Source organism: Micropterus salmoides, unplaced genomic scaffold (genome assembly GCF_014851395.1).
Source record: "Micropterus salmoides isolate LMB-PRFRI ecotype aquatic unplaced genomic scaffold, ASM1485139v1 Ms_hic_scaffold_13, whole genome shotgun sequence".
NCBI lineage: Eukaryota > Metazoa > Chordata > Actinopteri > Centrarchiformes > Centrarchidae > Micropterus > Micropterus salmoides.
The window spans coordinates 19,941,890-19,963,617 of NW_024040374.1; the positions used below are offsets into that span (position 1 = coordinate 19,941,890).

At 38.1% G+C, this 21,728-nt stretch overlaps 1 protein-coding gene across 1 annotated transcript; it reads left to right on the plus strand.

The window, feature by feature from the left end:
- The first annotated feature begins 1,132 nt into the window (after window positions 1-1,132).
- Window positions 1,133-21,437, plus strand: ghrhrl (growth hormone releasing hormone receptor, like). The gene is made up of 13 exons (XM_038716062.1): window positions 1,133-2,073; window positions 7,611-7,716; window positions 8,259-8,366; window positions 10,321-10,412; window positions 11,293-11,396; window positions 12,815-12,947; window positions 13,090-13,243; window positions 14,666-14,726; window positions 15,089-15,158; window positions 15,465-15,556; window positions 16,360-16,489; window positions 16,864-16,905; window positions 19,850-21,437. The coding sequence occupies exons 1-13, from the start codon at window positions 2,020-2,022 to the stop codon at window positions 19,949-19,951; spliced, it is 1,248 nt and encodes a 415-aa protein (XP_038571990.1). The 5' UTR covers window positions 1,133-2,019; the 3' UTR covers window positions 19,952-21,437.
- Window positions 21,438-21,728: the final 291 nt, after the last annotated feature.

Sequence of the window (21,728 nt, forward strand, 5' to 3'; positions counted from 1 at the left end):
CAAAGACATCAACATGCAAACAAGTATGTTTCCTGTCTAACGATACATCTAAATTTACATCAGAAGAGATGTAGACTGAAGGGGGAAGCATTTTTATGATGCATAAAACCAGACAGTTCAACACAGACAACAGCACTCAACTGAGAATAAAAGCTACAGAAGTTTATTCTGCCATGAACCATGAGACAAACATGTCCTCTGTTCATTTTATTTTGATTTAGTGTGGCTTCACAGAGTAACATCACCTCAGCAGTGCAGTAGCCAAAGACAACCATTGTCATGTCGTCTGTATTTTACCCTAAGGAATGTTTAATAGTATCTACCTGTCTCTGTAACACTGTTGGACATCAGGTGTGGAAATGGCTAATACTCTAAATAACAGATAATATTGATTGATAATGAAAATAGTTGTTACTTGAAGCTCTGGTCTTTATTTGACCTGGTATCTTTGTGGTGTGATTGAAATAAAATGTATATGGGTAAATTCACGAAATCGATGCTTTTTCAACTTTGAAAAGTGAATTTTTTTTTACAAGTTTAATCACCACTTTTAAATTGCCAGGGATTGAAGACCTCTTAAAATGACAAGAAATTGGGTTGTACCATCTCAGACTGTATAATTTTATATTTTGACTGTTTTTCTCCTAAATGTTTTGATAATTCTTCAAACCTGTTACCAAGATAAACATTACTATACACTATATTTCTAATTACTAATATGTACTAGATTGCACATACATGAGCAGTACATTTGTCCTACTTTTCACTGAGGGTTTGGATTAAATTTGGATTGTTTTTGTTTGTTTGTTTTTTCGACCTTTTTATCAAATTAATGACAGTAACAAGATTGACGTAATGGCAGAGATGACAGGACACACATTCTACTTCACATCATTGTCCACACGCTACTATGGAGTTTTACCTCCAATGTTACATAATATTGTTTTGCATTTATGGAAGCAACTGTTAACTAACAATAAGTTCAGTTCAGCATCACTGCATTACAATAAATACCTAAGGATTCATGGGAATATATATAGGTAAATAATACACACACCTTTAAAATGTTTTTATACAGTGAGGCTAACTTTTACAGACAGTGGACCTGGGGTAAACACTGATCTATATGTCAAGCCTGTTACTCTGGAAAAGTAACAGGCTTGACCACTTCAAGCTAATATGCTTATTGGTCAATTGGTCTAAAAGGTCATGGTCACAAAACCACATGCTTACTTAGAAAGGTGATTACTTGTATCATTATATTATGACAAATAAATAATTGTATAGATTAAATGTAAAAAGATGGTAACAGTATTGACATTGTATTAAAAGAGTTCTTTAATCCATAAAAATTGTGTTTCCCACAAAATTGCAGACAAATCGCAGACTCCACAAATTAATAAGATGAACACGTGTCAGAGAGAAAATGTGTCTGTAACTAATCAGCTATAGAAACATAAAGCAAACAAAAAACTGCCTTTTCCATCAGCCTGAGACTCAGTATTTCACCTGTCACTCCCCTCCGTTTGACTGTAAAGTGCAAGTCTAGCCTGATGGTTCCGTAACACACAACAAGACCAACATGTGTGTGTCTGGCGACACAGTCAGGCTCAGGGTAGCAAAGGGATGAATTTCGAGTATCTCACCTAACGCTAGCTGTGAGGGCGCAAACACCCGCTCAATAGGCCTCAGCTGTAAAGCCTCGCGAATAAATTAGGACAATAAAAGACAAATACGTGTCTTCATAATCGTGCAACACATGGTTGTTCTTGGCAAGGCTCTACAAAGCAGTGGATAATACCACTATCAGAGCCCTGTCTCGCCGATAGTTTGTGAGCGAGGGTTTTTATTCTGAAAATATACACAGGAAGCGATGCATTTTCATGTTTGCCTACTTGACAGGTATTGTATTAACACCTGGGGAGACAAGAGGGGCTCAGCATCCCGTCCTGCAGGAGGGTGTTGTAGTCTCGTTGAGGAAAGCGGCACCTTGGACTGAACGGAGGATACTGAGTCAACATGCGCTGTCTCCACATCAGAGGGATTTTTCTCACTCTGTGTTTGGCTCCAGCTGTGAGTGATTTTATTTTAACTTCACTTTTGTCAAAGACAAATGATTATTTTTTTGCCACGTAGAAAACTTGAGGCTCTTATGCAGTAAGTTAAGAGTAAAACGAACAATTGCGATGACTGTTTATGAAAAAACAGAACTGGTCTGTTTCCAGGTGCCTTATATAGCCTGGCTGTTTGGTTCTTCACAGGTCCAAAGTAATTGGCTTAACCTTAATTAACATGTTGCACCATAAAAGACACTATAAGCTAAACAGTTTGAAGCCATATGATCTAGGCTATGTACTGAGTCAATGTAAATAAATATGTTAAATATTCAGCAGTGCAGCCCCAAAAACCATAGAATTGTTCCGTGTGTGTAAATCTACATAAGTTTGCTGGAGATTGGATGTGTGGTGGATGCGTGTGCTGTACAATGTAGTCTATAGGCCACTGTGTATATATAGCTTACATATGTGGTGTAAGTAAGAATATGTAGCCAAAATGCCCACCCAAAAAATCATTCACATTTTTCCACAATTGACTTTTCTTGGTCTTCTATTAAAAGTTATCAAAATTATTTTTGGATTTTGGACAAAAAAAGAGCTTTGGCACTTTCCTCTCTGTGAAAGTTTAATGGTATTTTTTCATTTATGTATTTTTTACTATTTCTGGACATTTTATGGACAGAACAATTAGGCTAATTAATTAATCAAGAAAATACCCTACAGATAAACTGTTTTGGTAATCGGTTTATTGCTTGTTAATTGCAGCACAAACATACTGTTCATGTAGGTTTTGGTACAAATATGTTTAAGATAGTCTGGGAATACAAGTGAGATGCAAGTATGTATTGTGTTTGTGCAGTGAAACGTAATATTAAAAATGTGCATGTACATGTATGAAGAGGCATGGGATATTAGCAAATTAAATTATTTATTTAATTTAAAACCACAAATATTGGAAGCTTTACATTAGACTGTCACACACACATAAATTGGAATACGTTTATGAAGTTAGCTGATATTACCACTTTATTTACTGTCTACAGTGTTTGTACAATTTGTCTTGGCCTATCAACTGAAGAAGTCTGATAGACAACAAACCCTACACACACTGAGACTCACAACAGCTTTTTTTAATCAACATTTTTATAGGGTTGTTATTACATGGCCACCTCGCTAATTTCCACAACAGAATAGAAATATGAGAGGCAAGCAAACTGGTGATATGATTATCAGCGTGGCAGAGAGAGAATGGGAAAAGGGCAGACACTCATCACTGGGTACCACTTGATTCAATTCTCTTCCATTGCTCAGGACTGCAAAGAATTATAATGAACTACCGGGGTCCATAAAACAAACACACACACACACACACACACACATTTCAAAAGAACACTCAGTCACTACAGAATAACACAGAGACCAACAGTACAGTGATGATCTCTTTTGAATGTTCAGATATGATATAATATTTTTGCACTCTAAGCAGCACCTGAGAGAAAAAAAAAGAAAAGATGAAAATTATCTGGGCATCTTTTTTGGCTGCATGAATGTCCAAATATGCATCTTACTCTTATGAAGGGAATAAAAACTTTATTTTTATTATCCGACCTTGTGTTGGATAATGAAAATAAAATAGGCTACCTTGTACGTTTTATGTTTTATGTATTATATTTACTAGCTTTTTTTGCCATGAGTTATATGAGAAGATCAATACCACTTTCATGTCTGTATGAATATAAAACTAATGTTACTTACATCCCGCAACCGGTTAGCTTAGCCTAGCATAAAGATCCGAAACAGAAGGAAACAGCTAGATAAACGACAAGTTGTAGTTTGGCCTTAAAACCTTAATTTTGTGGCAGATTTTGTTAGCTTTGGACAGATATTGCCCTGTTTCCAGCCTTTATGCTAGGTTAAGATAAACAGTTGCTGGTTTGAGCTTCATATTTAGCATGCATAAATATGAGAGTGGTATCAATCTTCTAATCTATCGCTCAGAAAGAAAGCAAATGAGCATATTTTGCAAAATGTCAAACATTTCATTCAATATCTGAACTTCAGACACTGGCTGTGTGTGTGTGTGTGTGTGTGTGTGTGTCATAGACTGTATATAAAAAGGTGTGTGTGTGGGGGGGGTGCTCTATTTCTGATTGACTGAACATGTTTTATAATGGTACTGTGCCACAGTACCTCGTACTAACGTAAAAGTGCACCTCATTCGTTATCGAAAATAGAAGACAACATCTGCAAAGTGAGCCCAATCCAATGGCCCCTTTTTGGGTAGTTAGTGGTTAATGGGCTTTACCTCTCAGAGAACATTTTTACAGCAGACTGCACGCTAACCTGGCAGTGTAAAGGGGCCTGCTGGCTTTGCATTTAGTTTCATGGCTCATATTATCAGACATACCTTATGCAACCCTCCCATCCCCCACCCTCCATCTCCCTATCTCTGTTTTTTTCTCTTAAAAGCAGCATAGTGTCTGCCTTTATCCCATCATGCAGTTGAAATGCATGAGCACATCATGCACCATAAATGCTTGTAACCACCCATCTTGACTCTTGCGTTGTTCCTCGCATTTAGCTACTTCAAAGCTTTGCTGGCTTCGTCTCAGCTGCAAACCATGTAGAATAAAATCTCTTGCATATAAATAGGTAGTACATGTCAGGTACATGAATGCTATTTGGCTGGTGCATTTGTGTGGTGCACATATGAGCCCATATGTGTTTCTACTTTGAATATAAATGCCCTAACTCTGGCAGTGTTAATTCCATTACAACACAAACACAGTTTATCAGAGAACAATATATCGCTGCATACATGTCCCACATTGAAGCACACTTAGTGCAAACTATGATTGTTGAGTTCAATTTCTCTGCAAGACGCAAAGTAAACCATTTTTTCATGCCTCCCTCGTCTGCCTTTGAACAGGAAGAGCAGTAATTGCTGCGTAAATTGCACAATAACACCTCTCATAAGATTATTAGCATTGCATTAGGAACAAAGCAGACAGGCAGAGATTTGCTCAGGTTGCTTCCAACACGTCCATTCCTCTTTGATGGAGGAAGAAATGGTGCTGAGAGCTTGCATATTTGTTGTTATTTACTTAAAGAAAATGGGGGGGGGGGCATTTTTTTCTGTCAGCTTGTGTTCGATTCAAACTATCGTATTGTGTGTTTTTGCCATTGTTACTAAAGTGGTAAAGTGGTTTGTTACTCCGCAGAAACTCTGGCTTTTTTCTAAGAAGCACATTATTTGTGTGTTTGTGTTTCTGTGTATGAGATGGTGAAGAAATAGGCACAAAATAAGGGGAAAAGGGCCGTGGTGACTGATTGCATTGGAGAAACAGAAATGCAATGAAAATGTGTTTTCAAATATACCCTGATGAATTTTAACATTATATCTGATTGGATTTAGGGTTTAAATCCTTCAAATGCTCTGGTTTTGCTTATGATGAGAATCTCAAAGGCAGACCTTTTACTTGCAAGAGGTGTCTGTTCAACTTGACTGAATAAGAAGATTTGACATCTTATCTACAGCTGACACTTTTTTATATTATCAGTGTGTGTTCCCTCAAATAAATTTAAATGTTTAAATCTAAATATGTATCCCTGTTTCTATAGTAAGGACGCTCATGAATCCTCTTCATGAGTTCCACTTTCATATTTAAAAATGAAAATCTGTTCACCTGCTTGTGCACTTTCTTTACTCCTTTGTCATTTGGTTGTCAGTCCACGAAGCGATTTCGACTTTACCTTTTAGAGGTGGTGCAACTACCCTGAAAATCAACCCTGAGATGGTCAGCATGGTTGAATTCCAGCATTTTGCCAATAACATCATACACTCAGTTCAGTCAGCTCAGTCAGTTCACAAGACATCATAATATCATAATAAAAAGCTGTATCTATGTAAGGTGAACTGAGGTGAACTCCAGGTGGGTTTGTACAGGTACAGATGTTACTGTTTATCCCCCTCAAAGAAACTGATTTTAATGGATTATGTTTATTACACACAACCAGCACATCCTAATGGATGGATCTGTTTGTGGTCCCAGAAGAATTTCACTTCTGAAGCTTATTTTCAAGAGTTTGGTTGCACTCAGGTCTTACAAAATGAGATGGAACTAAAAAACACAGAAAGTCTGTGCAATATGCCTATCAGTAGCAGACTGCTTTATTAAGGCTGTGCTTTTGACCTGGCAGCAGGATGACTTCAGTGTTTTGTGAGCTCACAGGCAGGTACAGGTAGGCAAACAGCAGTATGTTGTCAAAGCTAAGAAGACCTATCCTGCTGCTCTGACCTTTACATTCAGGACCACCAGAAGCATGAAATAAAGATAAATGACACTTGAATTTAACACACTGTTGCTGAGCCCATTCAAGCTGGATACTCCACTTACCACCACCAACCTAAGTACAGGGATCTAGTCTGTTATATCTGTTTGTCTGCTTGTATAAATATAATTGTGATATATATTTATTTTACCATCAAGATATATTTTTTATACTTGAGAACTTGTGTTGATGGGAATGCACTCTCACGTCAGTTTTGACATTTCCAGGTGGCAATATATTGTTGACCTATGGGCTCAGTTGCAGTATGAAAGTATGAAATTTTAAATGTGCACATTGTGATGCTGACCTGAGAGTCGAACAAAAGACTGCAAAACAGCAGTGGATGTTTTGAACCTGTCTTGCCACTTTGACCCTTTTCTTTGGCATTCCTGTCATCATGGAAACCCCTCACCCCGAACAGACATTTCCCATTCTGTCAAAACCCAAGCTATCATATTTATATTCATGCTGTGCTTTAAAGCACGAGTAAGTAATGCTTCTTCCAGGTGTCAACATTTGGCATATTAGCCACTCTATTCTATACTGCATAATTGGCTGTTATAACACAGGAATGTTGCACATTCTCACTAGTTTGATTTTATGACCTTATGACCTATTTGTAACCTCTTTCATATAGCAACTATTCACTTCCACTGACTAAGTAACATATTTATTATCACAATGCACTCATAGTGTTGAGTTACAGCCAGAAGTATAATTGAGAATCATTTCCTATGTCTGTTTACTTCCTCCATTCACTAGCCACCCTCTTCCCACATTACCTTCCAAAATCCATCTGGCATCAATCTTTCTCAAAAACAAGACATCCTTATTTGTTTAAGTCAGAGATAAACTTCAGTCAAATGCAAATCCAGTTATTGTGTTTTTATTTGACATCAGAGCACACAGAGGGATGAGCAGGGACAGACAGACAGTAATGTCTGAGTGGCACTAAATAGATGGAGCCCAGAGTTGTTGGAGGCCAAGACAATCATCTGTCCTAAGGGACAAACTCATTTAATGAATTTTCCGACCCCACCCCGTGTGCACTAATGCCACCCACTAAAGTAGGTACATTTGCCAAATAGTTACTTTTTTAGTGGTAAACATGAAATTCTCTTTTTATGTAACTACAGTGGCCACTGTGTCCTTTGCTTGAATGCCTGTATAAATCTAAAAGACCATCCCTTCCTTCCATTTTTCCTTCTTTCCTACCTCTAGGCTTTGTCGAGCTTGCACCCTGAATGTGAGTTTATATTTCAGTTGGAGAAAGAGGAGCGTAACTGCCTTCAGTACATTGTGGAGCAGGACAACGGAAGCACAGAAGGTGTGTTCTCCATTTTCAAATCACCCTGCAGCAGTAGCTCATATAAATTCAAGAGTGGCTGTACTTGTGATATGAAATACTCTGCACAAATCCACACTAAGTACACGCGTCTAAGCTGGAATAAATGCTCCACAGAGAATCATCAGTTGTCAGGGCAGATTCTTGATGGCCTCCCATCCGTAGAATGAAAATGCACTGCATGATCTATCACCGTGATGCATCTGTAGTGGAGACCATTAAGGATAGTTACATAAGGATTTAGGTATGTAATCTAGTTCAAGATAAAGGTCTTGGTTGGGGATCTACAGTACTTTATCATTCTTGTCTTAATACAATTTACACAGAGGCAGATGTTATGGCTCTGAAGAATGTTGTGCATGATACACCCCATTTAACTCTTCTGTTTCTCCATGAGTATATATTTAACTTTGGGTGGTGGTGTATGAATGTGTGTTTATGGAATCCTCTGAATATCAACCCCAATAGCATCATACTTACCTTTTTTTTCATCTTCTTTCTCCTCCTGAACCTTCTCTGAAAAGGTTGTCGGCCATTCTGGGATGCCGTCGTCTGCTGGCCTCATGCAGTCGTCGGTGAAACAGTCCAAAGAGCTTGTCCTGCAGTCTTCTCCCTCTTTAAAAACAACACAGGTGACTAAAGGATCACATGGTGGCAGATTGTCACAGGAGAAGGCAATCAAATAAATTTGTTCTTAACAAATTAGCAGGTTTGGGAGAGTGAACCCCATTTAAATGTCTTACAAAATGAGCAAATAAGAAGTACCTTGGCATTATGTGGCTGTGAGGATATATAACAGTGTTTCAACAAGACCAAGAGTCTATAGCCACACTACGGTAGAAAAGGGAATTATTATTAATAATTAACCTTTAATTAACCAGGCAGGACACTTAAGAACTACTTCTTATTTACAAGGACAGCCTGGCAAGAGGGGATTAGCCACTTGAGGGGCGGGAAGAATGCATAGAAGATTAGACAAAAACATTAAGTGTTAAAGAACAAACAAGACAAAAACATACAGAAGTAAGAGGTTAAAGAAAGAAGTTAACACTACAAAGGGGGAAAACAATGCAGTGTAGTATAAATATATAAAGATGGTAATGATTCCCATCTTAATGATTTGCTAGCTCTCATTGTTATCTGACAACTCACCAAGGTTGTATGATCGCTGAGGTTGTGAGGGTTACTAATACAACATATTGCTTGGTTGTCAGGCACTTCTGTTTTAATGAGCTCCAAGTCGGATATATTGGAGCTTTCAGATAAGTCCAACTTTCTAAGTCGTAATTATGATTATTCACATGTTGTTAAATTCTGATATGACATGAATGTGGCATGTCAGCATGCTAATATTCTCACTAAGACAATGCTAACATGATGCTGTTTAGCAGGTATAATGTTAATCATGTTTTTGTCATGCTCTTGGGTTCTAGTGTGGTATTTGTCTGTTATTTTTTTAATGTCCATTCCTCTTTTACTGTTTGCCTCTGTGTTCTTGTTTAGGTTTGGTTAGTTGATCATTGGTTCTCTGTTGTATTTGGTTTCACATTTCCTTGTGTATTGTCAGTTAGCTGTTTTATTTTGTAATCATTGGTGTTTGGTGTTCTTATCTAGTTTCCTGTCTGCCTTGATTCCTAATTTGTCACACCTGTGACTAATTGCCCTGCTTGCTTGTGTGTATGTGTGTGTGTGTGTGTGTGTGTGTGTGTGTGTGTGTGTGTGGGTGTGGTGTGCCCCAATATTTATTGCCTTCAGTTGTGTTCAGTCTTTGTTGCGTTGTGGTCACATGTGGAGTATTCTGCCTAGTGCTCTGTTTTCCCTGGATTTCCGGATTGTTCCTTTGTGTTTGGATTACCTGCCTTTGTTGGGCTTACCCTTGGGTTTGGACTTCCTTGCCTTTAATTTGGACAGGTTTAAATAAACCTGCAAAACTTATCCAGCCTTGCTAGTGTCTGCATTTTGGGTCCACGCCGGTTTGTCTACCGTTGCACTCAGCCTTCACGACAGTTTTCCATCTTAGTTTAGTGTGATAGCATGCTAACGTGCTGATTAGCACAAGACACAACATTATTAGTTTTACAGGTTTAGATAAAGGCTAGATGAAAAGGGAAGGGATCCCCAAAGTTATTAAAATTCATCCTCAAAGAAACATGAATGTCTATACCAACTTTCACAGCAACATGTCCTGTAGTTGCAGAGACATTTCATTGAAAATCATAAATGTCAACCTTGGTGGCACGAGCGATAAACCAGAGGTAAAGTCTGATCGCCAAAGTTATTTCACCTGCAGATGGTGCTAGTAGAAATGTCAGTGGATCAGAAAAGAAGAGTTTATCTTCTGGGCACCATGGATATCTGTACTAAATCTCATGAAAATCCATCTATTTGTTTTTGAGATTTCATTCACTACAGTGGTGGACAGAACAGCCAACATTGCGATCCCAAGAGCTACACCACCAGCATGACTATAAACACCAAACATGTCATGTGAATATTTCTTTCTTATGACAAGTTCATGAATCTAATCTGAAGATTCATGGCACTCTTCATGGCTGACCTCTTTGAACTCTTGACTTTTCACCTTAGGTTCTGTGAGCCGTAATTGCACAAGTGGAGGTTGGTCCGGACCTTTACCACCGTACCACATTGCCTGCAGTGTGGATGATGACATTCCCGAGGTGAGAGTTGCATGGGGCAAGGCCGATAAAGAGGTCAGTCTTGGGAGTGGGAAACTCCCGATTAAGAGCACAGAGGTCAGGGTGAAGGAAGAGAATTAGAAACAGGAAGGGAAGCAACAGGAACAAGGAGACACCCAACAGGAAAAGGGAAAATAACCAACAGAAAGGAGAACACACCTGTTTCAACTTCAGAAATCAACAGACCAAACAAGCGAAATTATTAAAGATCGATCTTGTCAAAATGTTACTGCAGTTACTGTCAGACTGTAATGAAGTAAAACGTGTGCCCATAAAACTACTTTTGGGGTATTTGAGATTCAAGTATATATGATTACTGGCTTGCTGCCTCTCAAAAAAATAAAATCTACTCAAACGTAATTGTGCCTCATGTGAAAATACTTTTGCAAGGCAGTAAGTGAATCAGCTGTCACCCATCGGGTAATAGCTGAAATTATCTTGTTTCACAAAAAAGGAATAGTGCTTTATCATACTGAAGAGTGTTTTTTGAGGATAATTATGGGGAAACTACTTTTGGTACTATACAGAGCATCTTTTGTCTTGAGTTAAAAATATATTTTAAGTCTTGCAATAGCAGGGTGTAAAGTCACTAATTACAAGTTGTGATGTTAGTGTAATTAAGTATTGTTTTTTAATGTACTTTTTTGAATCAGTTTGTCTGCTCAATCCAGTCATTCTTAAATCACAGAATAAAGAAAAGGCTTTCTTGCAGTCATATCTTCAGTGTAGTTGAGTCTCAGGATTGTATGCGATTTGGTCTCCTTTTGAGATTACATTCATTCTATGGCTCAATAGCATTTTGAAAAGCTTTGACATTTGAGTATAACGTCCTACAAAGTCTTCTTTCTTGTCTTGCTTTCAGACAGAGCAGTCATACTTTGCCACAGTCAAGCTGATATACACCATTGGCTATAGCATCTCTCTTGTGGTGCTGGCTTTTGCTGTGTTGATCCTGCTACTCTTCAGGTTGGAACATATGTTTTATCCCATTTTTCTTAAGAAACTGATCAAACTTAAAGCTGATCAAACTTAAAGCTAATTAACTTACCACAGAGAGCCAAGCAATAGTAATCACAACAAAATTGTTGTACTGTAAACAAAATAACTATTCCAAGCCACACTTAGTCCTGGATATATTAAAAAACCTGTAATATTGGTTAACTCTCAACAGTTTTGGGCCTATGCTGTGTTTAAAATGTTATAGTACTCACACTGTAGACATGACATGTCATTAAAAATTATGTCCTAGTGTAGTATTAAATGAATGGTTCAGTATTTTGGGAAATACACTTTCTTTGTTGTCAAGAGTTAGAGAAGATTGATACCACTTGTGTTTGTACGCTGAATATGAAGCATGAGCTAGCAAGCCTGGCTCTGTCTAAAGTTGCAATAGTCCACCAGCCATCATCTTTAAAATCTTCTAATAAAAGAGTTAGGCTATATCTCGTCTGTTTAATCTGTACACACAAACAGAAATGTAAAATGGTAGGTTGTGGTTTTAATGTAAGTTCTTGGCCATAAGCTAGCAAGCTAATCTTGCTGGCTCTCGCGTCATATTTAGTGTACAGATATAAAAGAGGTATCCATCTTCTCATCTGACTCTTGCCAACAACGCAAATAAACGTATTTCCCAAAATGATGAAAGGAAGAGGAATGATGCTGTTGAATGAAGTCATTTTAGAGCCACTGGCCATGAAACCCAAAACAAAACAACAAACAAATTTGCCATGAAAACAGTTGCCATGGTGTTATGATGCAAAATAAATTAACATAATTTCCCTTCTCATAGTCCCTTATGAGAGGGTCATACCTCTCACTTACAATATTTTCTTTCTTGCATTTAAAACCCCTTTGGCATGGAGTAGACCTAACAGGTCCTCTAGTCCACTTAGCAGCTGATTGACACAATGTCAAGGGGTTCCTCACACCTGCCCACCCAGCTCTTTGGTTCACTGAAATAAGAGAATCAGAGCAAGTAGAAACACAACCACTATATTAATATTTTCTTTTTTCCTTGGTGCATATGGTGTGCGGTTTTATACATGTAGTGTATTTGTCATGAAATAACTTTGAAATGATACCACCGCACCATAACTTCCATATATATCTTTATTCCATTTTATTGTTGTTGTTCCTCATATGCTGTACATGTTGGTGGTTTTAATGTCTTGCTATCTTGTTTTTGTTCTTTTTTTGTACTTTTTTGGCTAAACTGGCATCAAACTGTATCATCTGCAAGTCAAAAACCATGGAAACCAAGGCATTATAGCTAATAGTAGTAACAATGTAGTAACAGTGTGTTTTAAAGCAGAATTTATTTTGACTATCTGGCCGACTTGCACTCATATCAAACCACACTTGATTTTATTTTATTTTTTCAACAGGAGGCTGCGTTGTGCCAGGAACTTCATTCACATCCAGCTCTTCATTACGTTTATCCTGAAAGCTGTGGCAGTGTTCATAAAGGATGCTACACTCTTTTCAAGTGATGATACCAACCACTGCACCCTTTCCACAGTAAGATATGACGTTGAGTTCAAGAGGTTCTTGGTTGTATTATACTTACTCCTATGGACAGATTTTTCCAGTTCTCATACACCTCTCTCATAATAATTTACTGTATATCCTTGTTTTCCTTCCTGTTTTTTTTCCTGTCCAGTTTTCCTGTAAGTCCTCTGTGGTCTTCTGTCACTACTGTGTAATGGCCAATTTTTTCTGGCTCCTGGTGGAGGCGCTCTACCTCAATTCTCTGCTGCTTTCTTCATTCTGTCACAGTCGTCGATGTCTCTGGGTCTTCAGCCTGTTGGGATGGGGTGAGAAACCTTGACATGCAGTTTCCCTTACATTCGTTATGTTAAGCTGCAGAGTTTGGTTCCAATATGAGATATTCCACATTTGAAATACAGTATCCTATGTGATACTTGCTTTCACAAATATACTGAAAAATAAAGAATGGTACTTAGTAGGTGATAAAGGATTACAAAACATTTATATTTTACAGATACTTGATACTTTTATTCTCTGTTTTAAAGGTTCAGTGTGCAATATTTAAGAGAATCTATTGACAGAAATGCAATATAATAAACATAACTATGGGTTTAGTGGTGTATAAAGACCTTGTATAATGAACCCTTTTGTTTATTACCTTAGAATTAGCCATTTCTATCTTTTAATATGTGCAAAATCACATTGCATAAATATTTTGCAAATATGTAATTTATAATATGGTTAACGGTTAGTTTGCTGTCCATCTGTGTGTTTATACACTCTAATAATGCCAATCGAAAAAATCTTTGTAATAGTAACCACATGCCACAGTTATCAGGTTTGCGAGTGCACTCAAGTCCGCATGAGTTTGTGGGGGGCCAAGGCACCGTTGTTTATGCAGCCTGTACATTATGTACAGAATGAGTCTCTGCTGTTTTGATCTTAGAAAATAGGCCTAGATGTGTTTGTTTTTATTTTTTAAACTCTTTTTCATTTGATGGCTCAGACTGTTGTTCTTCTTGGAGTGCACAAATACTTTCACTGTGCTATTTGCAGTTTTCAGTCCATTTAACTTGCATGCTGTTTTGGAAACTATGTCTCTGGCAATCATCCCTCTGTATTATAAAAGTCTTATCAGCTGCTTGTGCAGTTAGATTTTTATTGCAGTTCTGTGTTTTATATGAGACTCATGGCTGCTCTTTAGGGACAACAAGAAGCAGACAAACTACCATCGGCCAACATCCCCAATTTATTATTTTAATACATCCAGAAACGCTCCAGGCTCCGTGGCATCAGCTGTAATTACCAAACAAACTGAATTAAAGTTTACACCCCTGTGGCAGTCACTTCTAATGTATTAGATTATGTTTGTGGGCTGAATGTGTCTTCAAAAGATGTTCAAGTTGATTTCTTAAGAACTCATGTATGATTAAATGTAATGGGTCACTGGCACTTAACTTGCTAAATACGATGAATATAAAGGCATTTGTCCTCATAAGGCAATAACGTGATGCACATAATTTAAATGTGTAGTGCATAAAGCATTTTAAATGATTAAATTTACTTTGAGTTCTTGCTGATTGGATCACTGCAAATATTAGAAAAGGTAACATTTAGCCAACGTGTTCACACATTAACATCTACACTGACGGACACTGACTGTCTAAGTCGCTTATTAAACCAACTCAGTGTGTATTGATTGTGTATCACTGTTATAGCCTAAGTTTTGGTTTTCTGCCTTTCCACAGGTGTACCTGTCCTCTTCATTGCCCTGTGGATTGGATCCAGGGTGTACTTTGAGGACACAGAGTTTGTTTAAACTTTACTTCCATCTCCACAAGCATATTATTTAATAGGCTGTATGCATGTAAAGCAAACTGCAACAGACTTAATGACCAACATTGTAATCAGAAATACACTAATGGTGGCAGCACAGGGAAGTACTTTTCTCATTTTCCTAAAGTGGTTTTCTGATATACAGCATGTTTTTTATGAAGAAATACACCCTTTGGAGGGAAGGTGGGAGACATTCTCTTTATACTCTTCACTGTGCATTGCTTGTTATGAGTTTATTTTAATTCTATGGTCAGTTGAACTCATTGTACATCACACCTTAAATGAACTTCTGCAGACTAACTAAAGTGCACATTTCAAAATGTCTTCCTATGTAGATGTTGGGACATCAATGAGGACTCGCCCTATTGGTGGATCATCAAGGGACCAATTGTTGTATCCATAGCGGTAAATGCTCCCATTGTGCTGAAACAAACAAAATGATTGACTTTTATTTATGCACTGCGCGAATAACAGATTGTGCAGATGATTTGTTTACTTTCTTTTTAGAGGTGGTTTCTGGCCATTAAATTTCTTTTGTGCACATTAGAATAGAGTGCCAAAAACTGGCCTCACAGCAGTCATGACTAATTACACACTCGGCTGCTCATATTATTGCCATGACATTCAACAAGTAGACAGTACATATCAAGGCTTTATCCCCAGTAAAGCAGAACATTTTAATTCTTAATTTGACATTCTTGCTGTCAACAGGTTAACTTTATGCTCTTCATGAACATCATCAGAATCCTGATACAGAAGCTCAATCCCCGGCTGATCCAGTTCAATAACTCCTCTCAGTACAGGTAATCCTTTAGCTGCAGTTCATCACAGTTATCAGTCACGGTTGTACACACAGTATGAGTGGCTGAACGCAGTGATACAACATCTCTGATTTTAGTCATCACTGCATTTTGAATACAGGAAGACCTTGAGAAGAATTCAATTTTAAACAGAAATTAGCATTTGTAGGCATTTTTAGGTTGGCGATTTGCTTTCATCAAATTTAGCTTTCATCTTTTTCTCACAGTCTTTGATTTTCAAAGTTGTGTCTGTCAGTCTGATGGACACATTAAAAAATACTTTGTCACTCTCTTTTATACTTTTTCACACTGATAAACAGACTCTTTGATGTTTGATGTTCAGTCACTACTAGTCAGTCTGGCCACGTCTACCTTTCCACTTCCCAAGAGGCTTTTCAGAATTTCTAAATGAAATTGGCTCACTAATTGGCTGAAAGTGTTCATGGACATCGTGCATATGCAGATCTTATAAAGACACACCAAAGGTAAGTTAAGTGATGCTTGACTTAATTGCACCAGCTAGATTAATATGATCCCACATACATAAAAAATCGTTATCCCTGCACTCACATTTTAATATCCTCAGTTTGAATCATGCACCTGCTACTACCTTTTTCAGTTTTGTACAGACTGACACGCAGACATACAAACACACACACACAATTATCCCCTTGATTGACATCTGATCATTAGCGTTTCTTCATGCATGATGCTATTTGGAGCTACATTCTGATGAGACATGCAATAAATCACTCCCTGAGGTGGCTTTACCTCCCGCATCTTGTTTCTTTCCTTTTGCGCAACAGACGCCTGACTAAGTCCACCCTCCTCCTCATCCCTTTGTTTGGTACTCACTACATGTTCTTCAATTTTCTGCCTGACTACTTCAATGTTAACCTGCGCCTCTGTATCGAGCTCTGCATGGGATCCTTCCAGGTACACATGTATAAACTCTCAATATTCTGACAGCAATGCACGCACACACACTCCAACCCATACCCAGGATGTCATCTCTTTAGAGTACCATATCTAGTAATAAAACCTCATTATTTGTCTGATCAGTGGACATGGGCGTGAGTCCTATCTATCAAAAGTGGATTATTGTTGAGATATAAATCTAAGCCATTCATTATTCCACTCAGATGTGTGAGGAAATCCTAATACATTTTTCTGACCTACTATATATTCTTGTTCTTCAGCCTATCAGTTCTCTCTTTGTGTCTGACATTTAAGCTACGTTCACAAGAGCAACCTTTTTAATGATGCGGATTAGTTGTAAATGCTAATGATTAAAACCATCTTTCTTACAGGGGCTTCTTGTTGCAATTCTCTACTGCTTTCTGAATCAAGAGGTCAGTATAAGCCACAACTCTCTCAAGCATTTATTATAACATGTTCACAGTGTTGGGCAAGCTACTTGGAAAATGTAGTGAGCTAAGCTACTAGCTACTCTACATTAAACTACACAGAAGCTACCCCCCAGTGAAATGTAGCAAGCTAAGCTACAGCAATGTGGCAAAAGTAGCTTAGTTACATCTAAGCTACTTTAAATTTTTAAATATTTTATAGTTAGGTATATATACACACACACACAATCACACACAGTAAGCTATAGGCCTAGTTTATATATCTAACTAACTTAACTCCACAGTAGCAATACAAGAAATACTAAAAACCTGCTCCAAACAGTGTGTGTGTGTGTGTGTGTGTGTGTGTGTGTGTGTGTGCGCGCGATAGAGGGCTAAATCAGACACACAGAAACTCTCCTACTTAGTGCCATATCATTGGCAATGAAACATTATTGTTTGTTTAAAGTAACTTAATTATCACATTATTAATTAATTCTATTTTTTTATTAAGAATTTGTGCTCTGGCAACATTGCAACCTAAATAACCTAAACATTCATGGAATTCGCAAGAAAGAGAGAGAGAGATCTCATCAAGTTTCTGCCACTGCATATCAAAGTTTCCTCCTCACTAGAGTAAGAGCTGTCCAGGCTGGACCCTGATCCTTCGCACAAGAGGTGTGACAATAACTATGACAATAAAAAGTGAACTCAATCGCGCGTCTTTATTCCCCTGCAGCAAAGTCGCAGACATCAGCCCAAGGATCGGTACGTAACACCTGCTACACATACAGGTCCGTGTGTGGCGTTATAGGCCTACTCACTGATCCTTCAGAAATGCTTGGGAAAATGTAGCGTGTGTGGAAGCTACCACGCTACTCTGTCAATAAAAGAGCTTCGTTACTGAAAAGCTATTTGATTCAGAAAATAGCGACGCTACCACCAAAGTACTGAGGCATTTTGTTAAACTAGTAAAGGCCTTTTCACACAGGAAGCGATTTACACGCCTCGTAATTCATTTTCAATGAGAGGCGAGCGTGTAGGACGGGAGACGCGGGCATTGCGACAGGCGTAGCGACATATGGCGAGCGGGCGTTTTCTCAGACTTTTAATTAGTCAGGTTGCTGGAACTTCATTAGCAGAACGTCTGAGGGAAAATATGCGCATGCCAGCAAGCTTGTTAGCTAGAAATGTGAACATATGTGAGCTTATAACCTCAGAATTTTACCTCAGACTTTCTGATAGTGAAGCTGCTAGTTGACTAAAGGGTCTATCCAGCGTCTAAATAACATCTATTTTACAAACGATCAGCCTTAAAGGGCCACGGCGACTGGGGGGGCGTCTCACCCCACTGGCATTTTACCCCAAACATACTAATCTAGCATTTTCTACTTTAACCAAAAACTATAAAAATCTTTAACTCTAAACAATTGCATAACTTATCTTAAGACTCCCTTAATGTAAATATACATACATACACACACACACACACACACACACACACACACACATATATACATATACATATATAAATTGAACACACAAAAAAAATATACAGCTTATTTTTAAATTAGATCAAATTAGGTCAGAATGGCTTTTATCAAATCATTTATTAAAATTGTGATGAAACAGGAAATTTTTAGTTCAGTGAGACTAGGGGCAGCCACAAGAAATGTTGAGGAAAAAAATTTGTGACATTTCATGTTTTTGTTACAATTACCTTGGGGGGGCATCTTACCCCATGTTACCCTACTATCAACACTGCATGTTCAACAAGTCACACAAATAAAGCTCTCTGTTGCATCATAAACCTGTGTACCAAGAGCACATCCCAGTGACAGGTGAGCGGTTTTGAGTTGTCAGACCCTGAGCACTTATGTAACCACCAAGACTAATGTGAGGCCAACCCCACGCAGTCTGAGGGCAGCACCAGTCTGTGTTTCACTAACGAAGACCATGGCACTATTTGGAATATTTTATTGTATGACATGGATGGGGGAGAGCTGAGATGATGGAGTGGAATGGATTAAGGGTCCGGATGGAGGGAGAACAGTGAGATGTTGAGGGATGTGGGGATGAGAGTCGAGGGTACAGAGATGAAAAGATAAGGGTGATGAGTGAGTGAATGAAAAGACAAGGGATGAAGGGTTGAGGGAAAGAATCATGGTTGTGGGTTGATGTATGGAAGAGAACGAGGGAATGGTGTCTGCCGGTGGCAGGTAGGCAGGAGGTATCCAGGGGAGTCGAGGCTGGGGGTAGGTGAGCTGTCTTCATATTATCTGGAACGTTGTCAGCCGGTGACAGTAAGACAGGAGGAAGTCAGGGAACAATATCTTCATTTGCTCTGCTTCGGAAAGTGTAGAGACAGTAGGAAACAGCCAGTCTGGTTCTGTCTAAAGGTAACATAATCTATCAGCACCTCTGAGCTCACTAATTAAAACAATAGGCCTATATGTTATTTGCTTTTGGATTTATGTACCAGACTCAGCTATAAGCATTTGCCAGGCAGCCAACACAGCCTCCAGGAAGTACCACTTGTAACTAAGAAATAGTCTGGCACATAACATCCAGTAAAACATCAAACATCATCATCATCAACGTCATTCTAACAATTTTTGTTTGAATTAAACAAGATATAACACGATATTTAGAGGTGCTGGTAGGTGGAATTTGTTACATTTGAACAGAGTCAGGTTGGCTGTTTCTCAGAGTCTTTGTGCTAAGCTAACCAGTTGCTGGCCATACCCTTATATTTTATGTATGACACGAGAGTGGAATCAATATTCTTGTCTAACTTTTTACAAGTATCTGCTTTAAGTATTCAGCATTGCGTAACATTTTTTAGCAATAACCAAAAACATAACGTTTTAAACAAATACTTAGAACAGCATCATTGTACTAGTTTGCAAACAGCCAAATATGGTATTTTTTGTATGTGTGTGTTTGACAGGTCCAGAAAGAGGTCCACTTGCAGTGGCTGAGGTGGCAGGAGCGGAGCTATGGTGCGGTGTCACCTGCTGCAAAGGGCAGCCAGATGGACACACCCTTCTAGTGGTGTCCTGTCAAACCTTCACCCTCTTCCTATAAGTCTTCTGCTATCTGAACATTAACACAGAATTTCTTCTGTGCACGTCATCATCTCTAAATGGGTTGCACGGTACGTACAAGTGGTCATGCACCTCTAAAGCCTCAGCCTGTAAAGTTTTCATTCCAAACTTGACGACTGTTTTACTGGCTGCACTACTTCAGCCAGAATGGAGAAACTGAGGTCAACTTTCCAACAGAAAATGATTCTGAAATCTCATCACATTTTACACACAGATTAAAACAGGTCCTGCCAATCTTGTACACATATCCCACAGGACACTGTGACAACAGCTTTAGAAAGATCTGCCTTAAGATTTCCTCTGAGGCCTCACTGGTCAAGTGAGAGAATGATAATTTACTGAGCTGTATGCTCAGCCTAACTATCAAAGAACCATCAATTATCAAGTAATGTGATTTCACCCGATATAGGTTTTATCCAACAAAAGAATATGCTGTCATGTCAAGTGTACATTATAATGTACTCACTATGTATGCAGTCAAGGTTTTGTTATGAAGCTGTAGCTTACTGCACAAATGAATTATCACTCAGCTGACTCACATGGTAAATAAAATGTATTATTATTATTAATGACTCATATTATTCATTGGTTTTAAAATATTAAATGACATAATCTATATAATATCTGAAACTGTGGGAAGCACTGATTGATTTTTCTGACTTGTTCAGCACACAGGGAGGTTAGTACTGTAAGTATGTGTATGTTTTCTTGTGGTTTTTCCGCTTATTAAACTTAATGTTTTTGTATATTTATTTACTTGTTGTTTTATTTATTCATTCACAGTAAGGATCACAGTAAAAATGAAATACATCTGTTGATGCTGATGTTGTGGGGTGCAGCTTCATGAACGAATAACCTAAAGCCTACTCATGCTAAGCAGTGACATTAGCACGTGGGCCTTTTTTTAAGTGAAAATTTGCACACTGTTGAAAACCACTCCACTGTATACTTTAAAAGTTAAAGCCAATGCAGCGTGTTGTGTTCTGTCATGTCATGCGGTCGACTCCATCTGTATTAAAGAAGTCTCAGCATCTCCACTGCCATCTGTGATTCAGCAAAGGACTGGAATACATGAATAGTAACTTTATTATGGTAATAATTAAAAATAATCTTAATATCAATGTATAAAATAGCTGTTAACATGCAGTACTTTCAACTGCATGGTTGAATAAATAACGGTAAAAGTATACAAGATTTCCATAATTACCGTATTTGTAGATCTCTGTGAGAAATGATTTATTGTTTGTATTCTTATGTGTACCTCACCTCGTCATCACATTTCTTTTATATAAATTAAACATTTGCCTTAAACTGAATGTGTAAACTAGTGCCTGTCAGACTGTTATTGTTATTGTTATTTTTCTCTGTTGTTGCATTTGGATGTTTGCTGCTTCTGTGACGTTTGATGTCTTGTGAGAATAGCACAATAAAACAGTTTACTCTGCTTCATTATGGCTCTCTGCAACCTCTTTCACTAAATAAAGATATCATCAGCTAGCAGCTGCAAAATGTTAAATCAGTGATAAAAGCTAAAGTCATGAAAGTCATTGTGGTTACATGCAATACAGGTACAATCTTAATCCAATATGTGCTGATACTGGAATCCTACATCAAGCTACATCTAGCTGTTTGTGGAGTACATGCATGGTTCACATTGTGGTGGAGAGGGGAAACATCAGAATCCATTGGAATATTTCTAATGGTTTCCAATGGGGAAAACAA

What these genes read in the sequence shown, in the direction of transcription:
- ghrhrl (XM_038716062.1), top strand. Translation starts at nt 2,020, where the DNA reads ATGCGCTGTCTCCACATCAGAGGGATTTTTCTCACTCTGTGTTTGGCT. An exon ending in GGACAACGGAAGCACAGAAG is followed by an intron (nt 7,717 to 8,258) that starts GTGTGTTCTCCA and finishes TTCTCTGAAAAG; the next exon opens with GTTGTCGGCCATTCTGGGAT. An exon ending in CTTCAGCCTGTTGGGATGGG is followed by an intron (nt 13,244 to 14,665) that starts GTGAGAAACCTT and finishes GCCTTTCCACAG; the next exon opens with GTGTACCTGTCCTCTTCATT.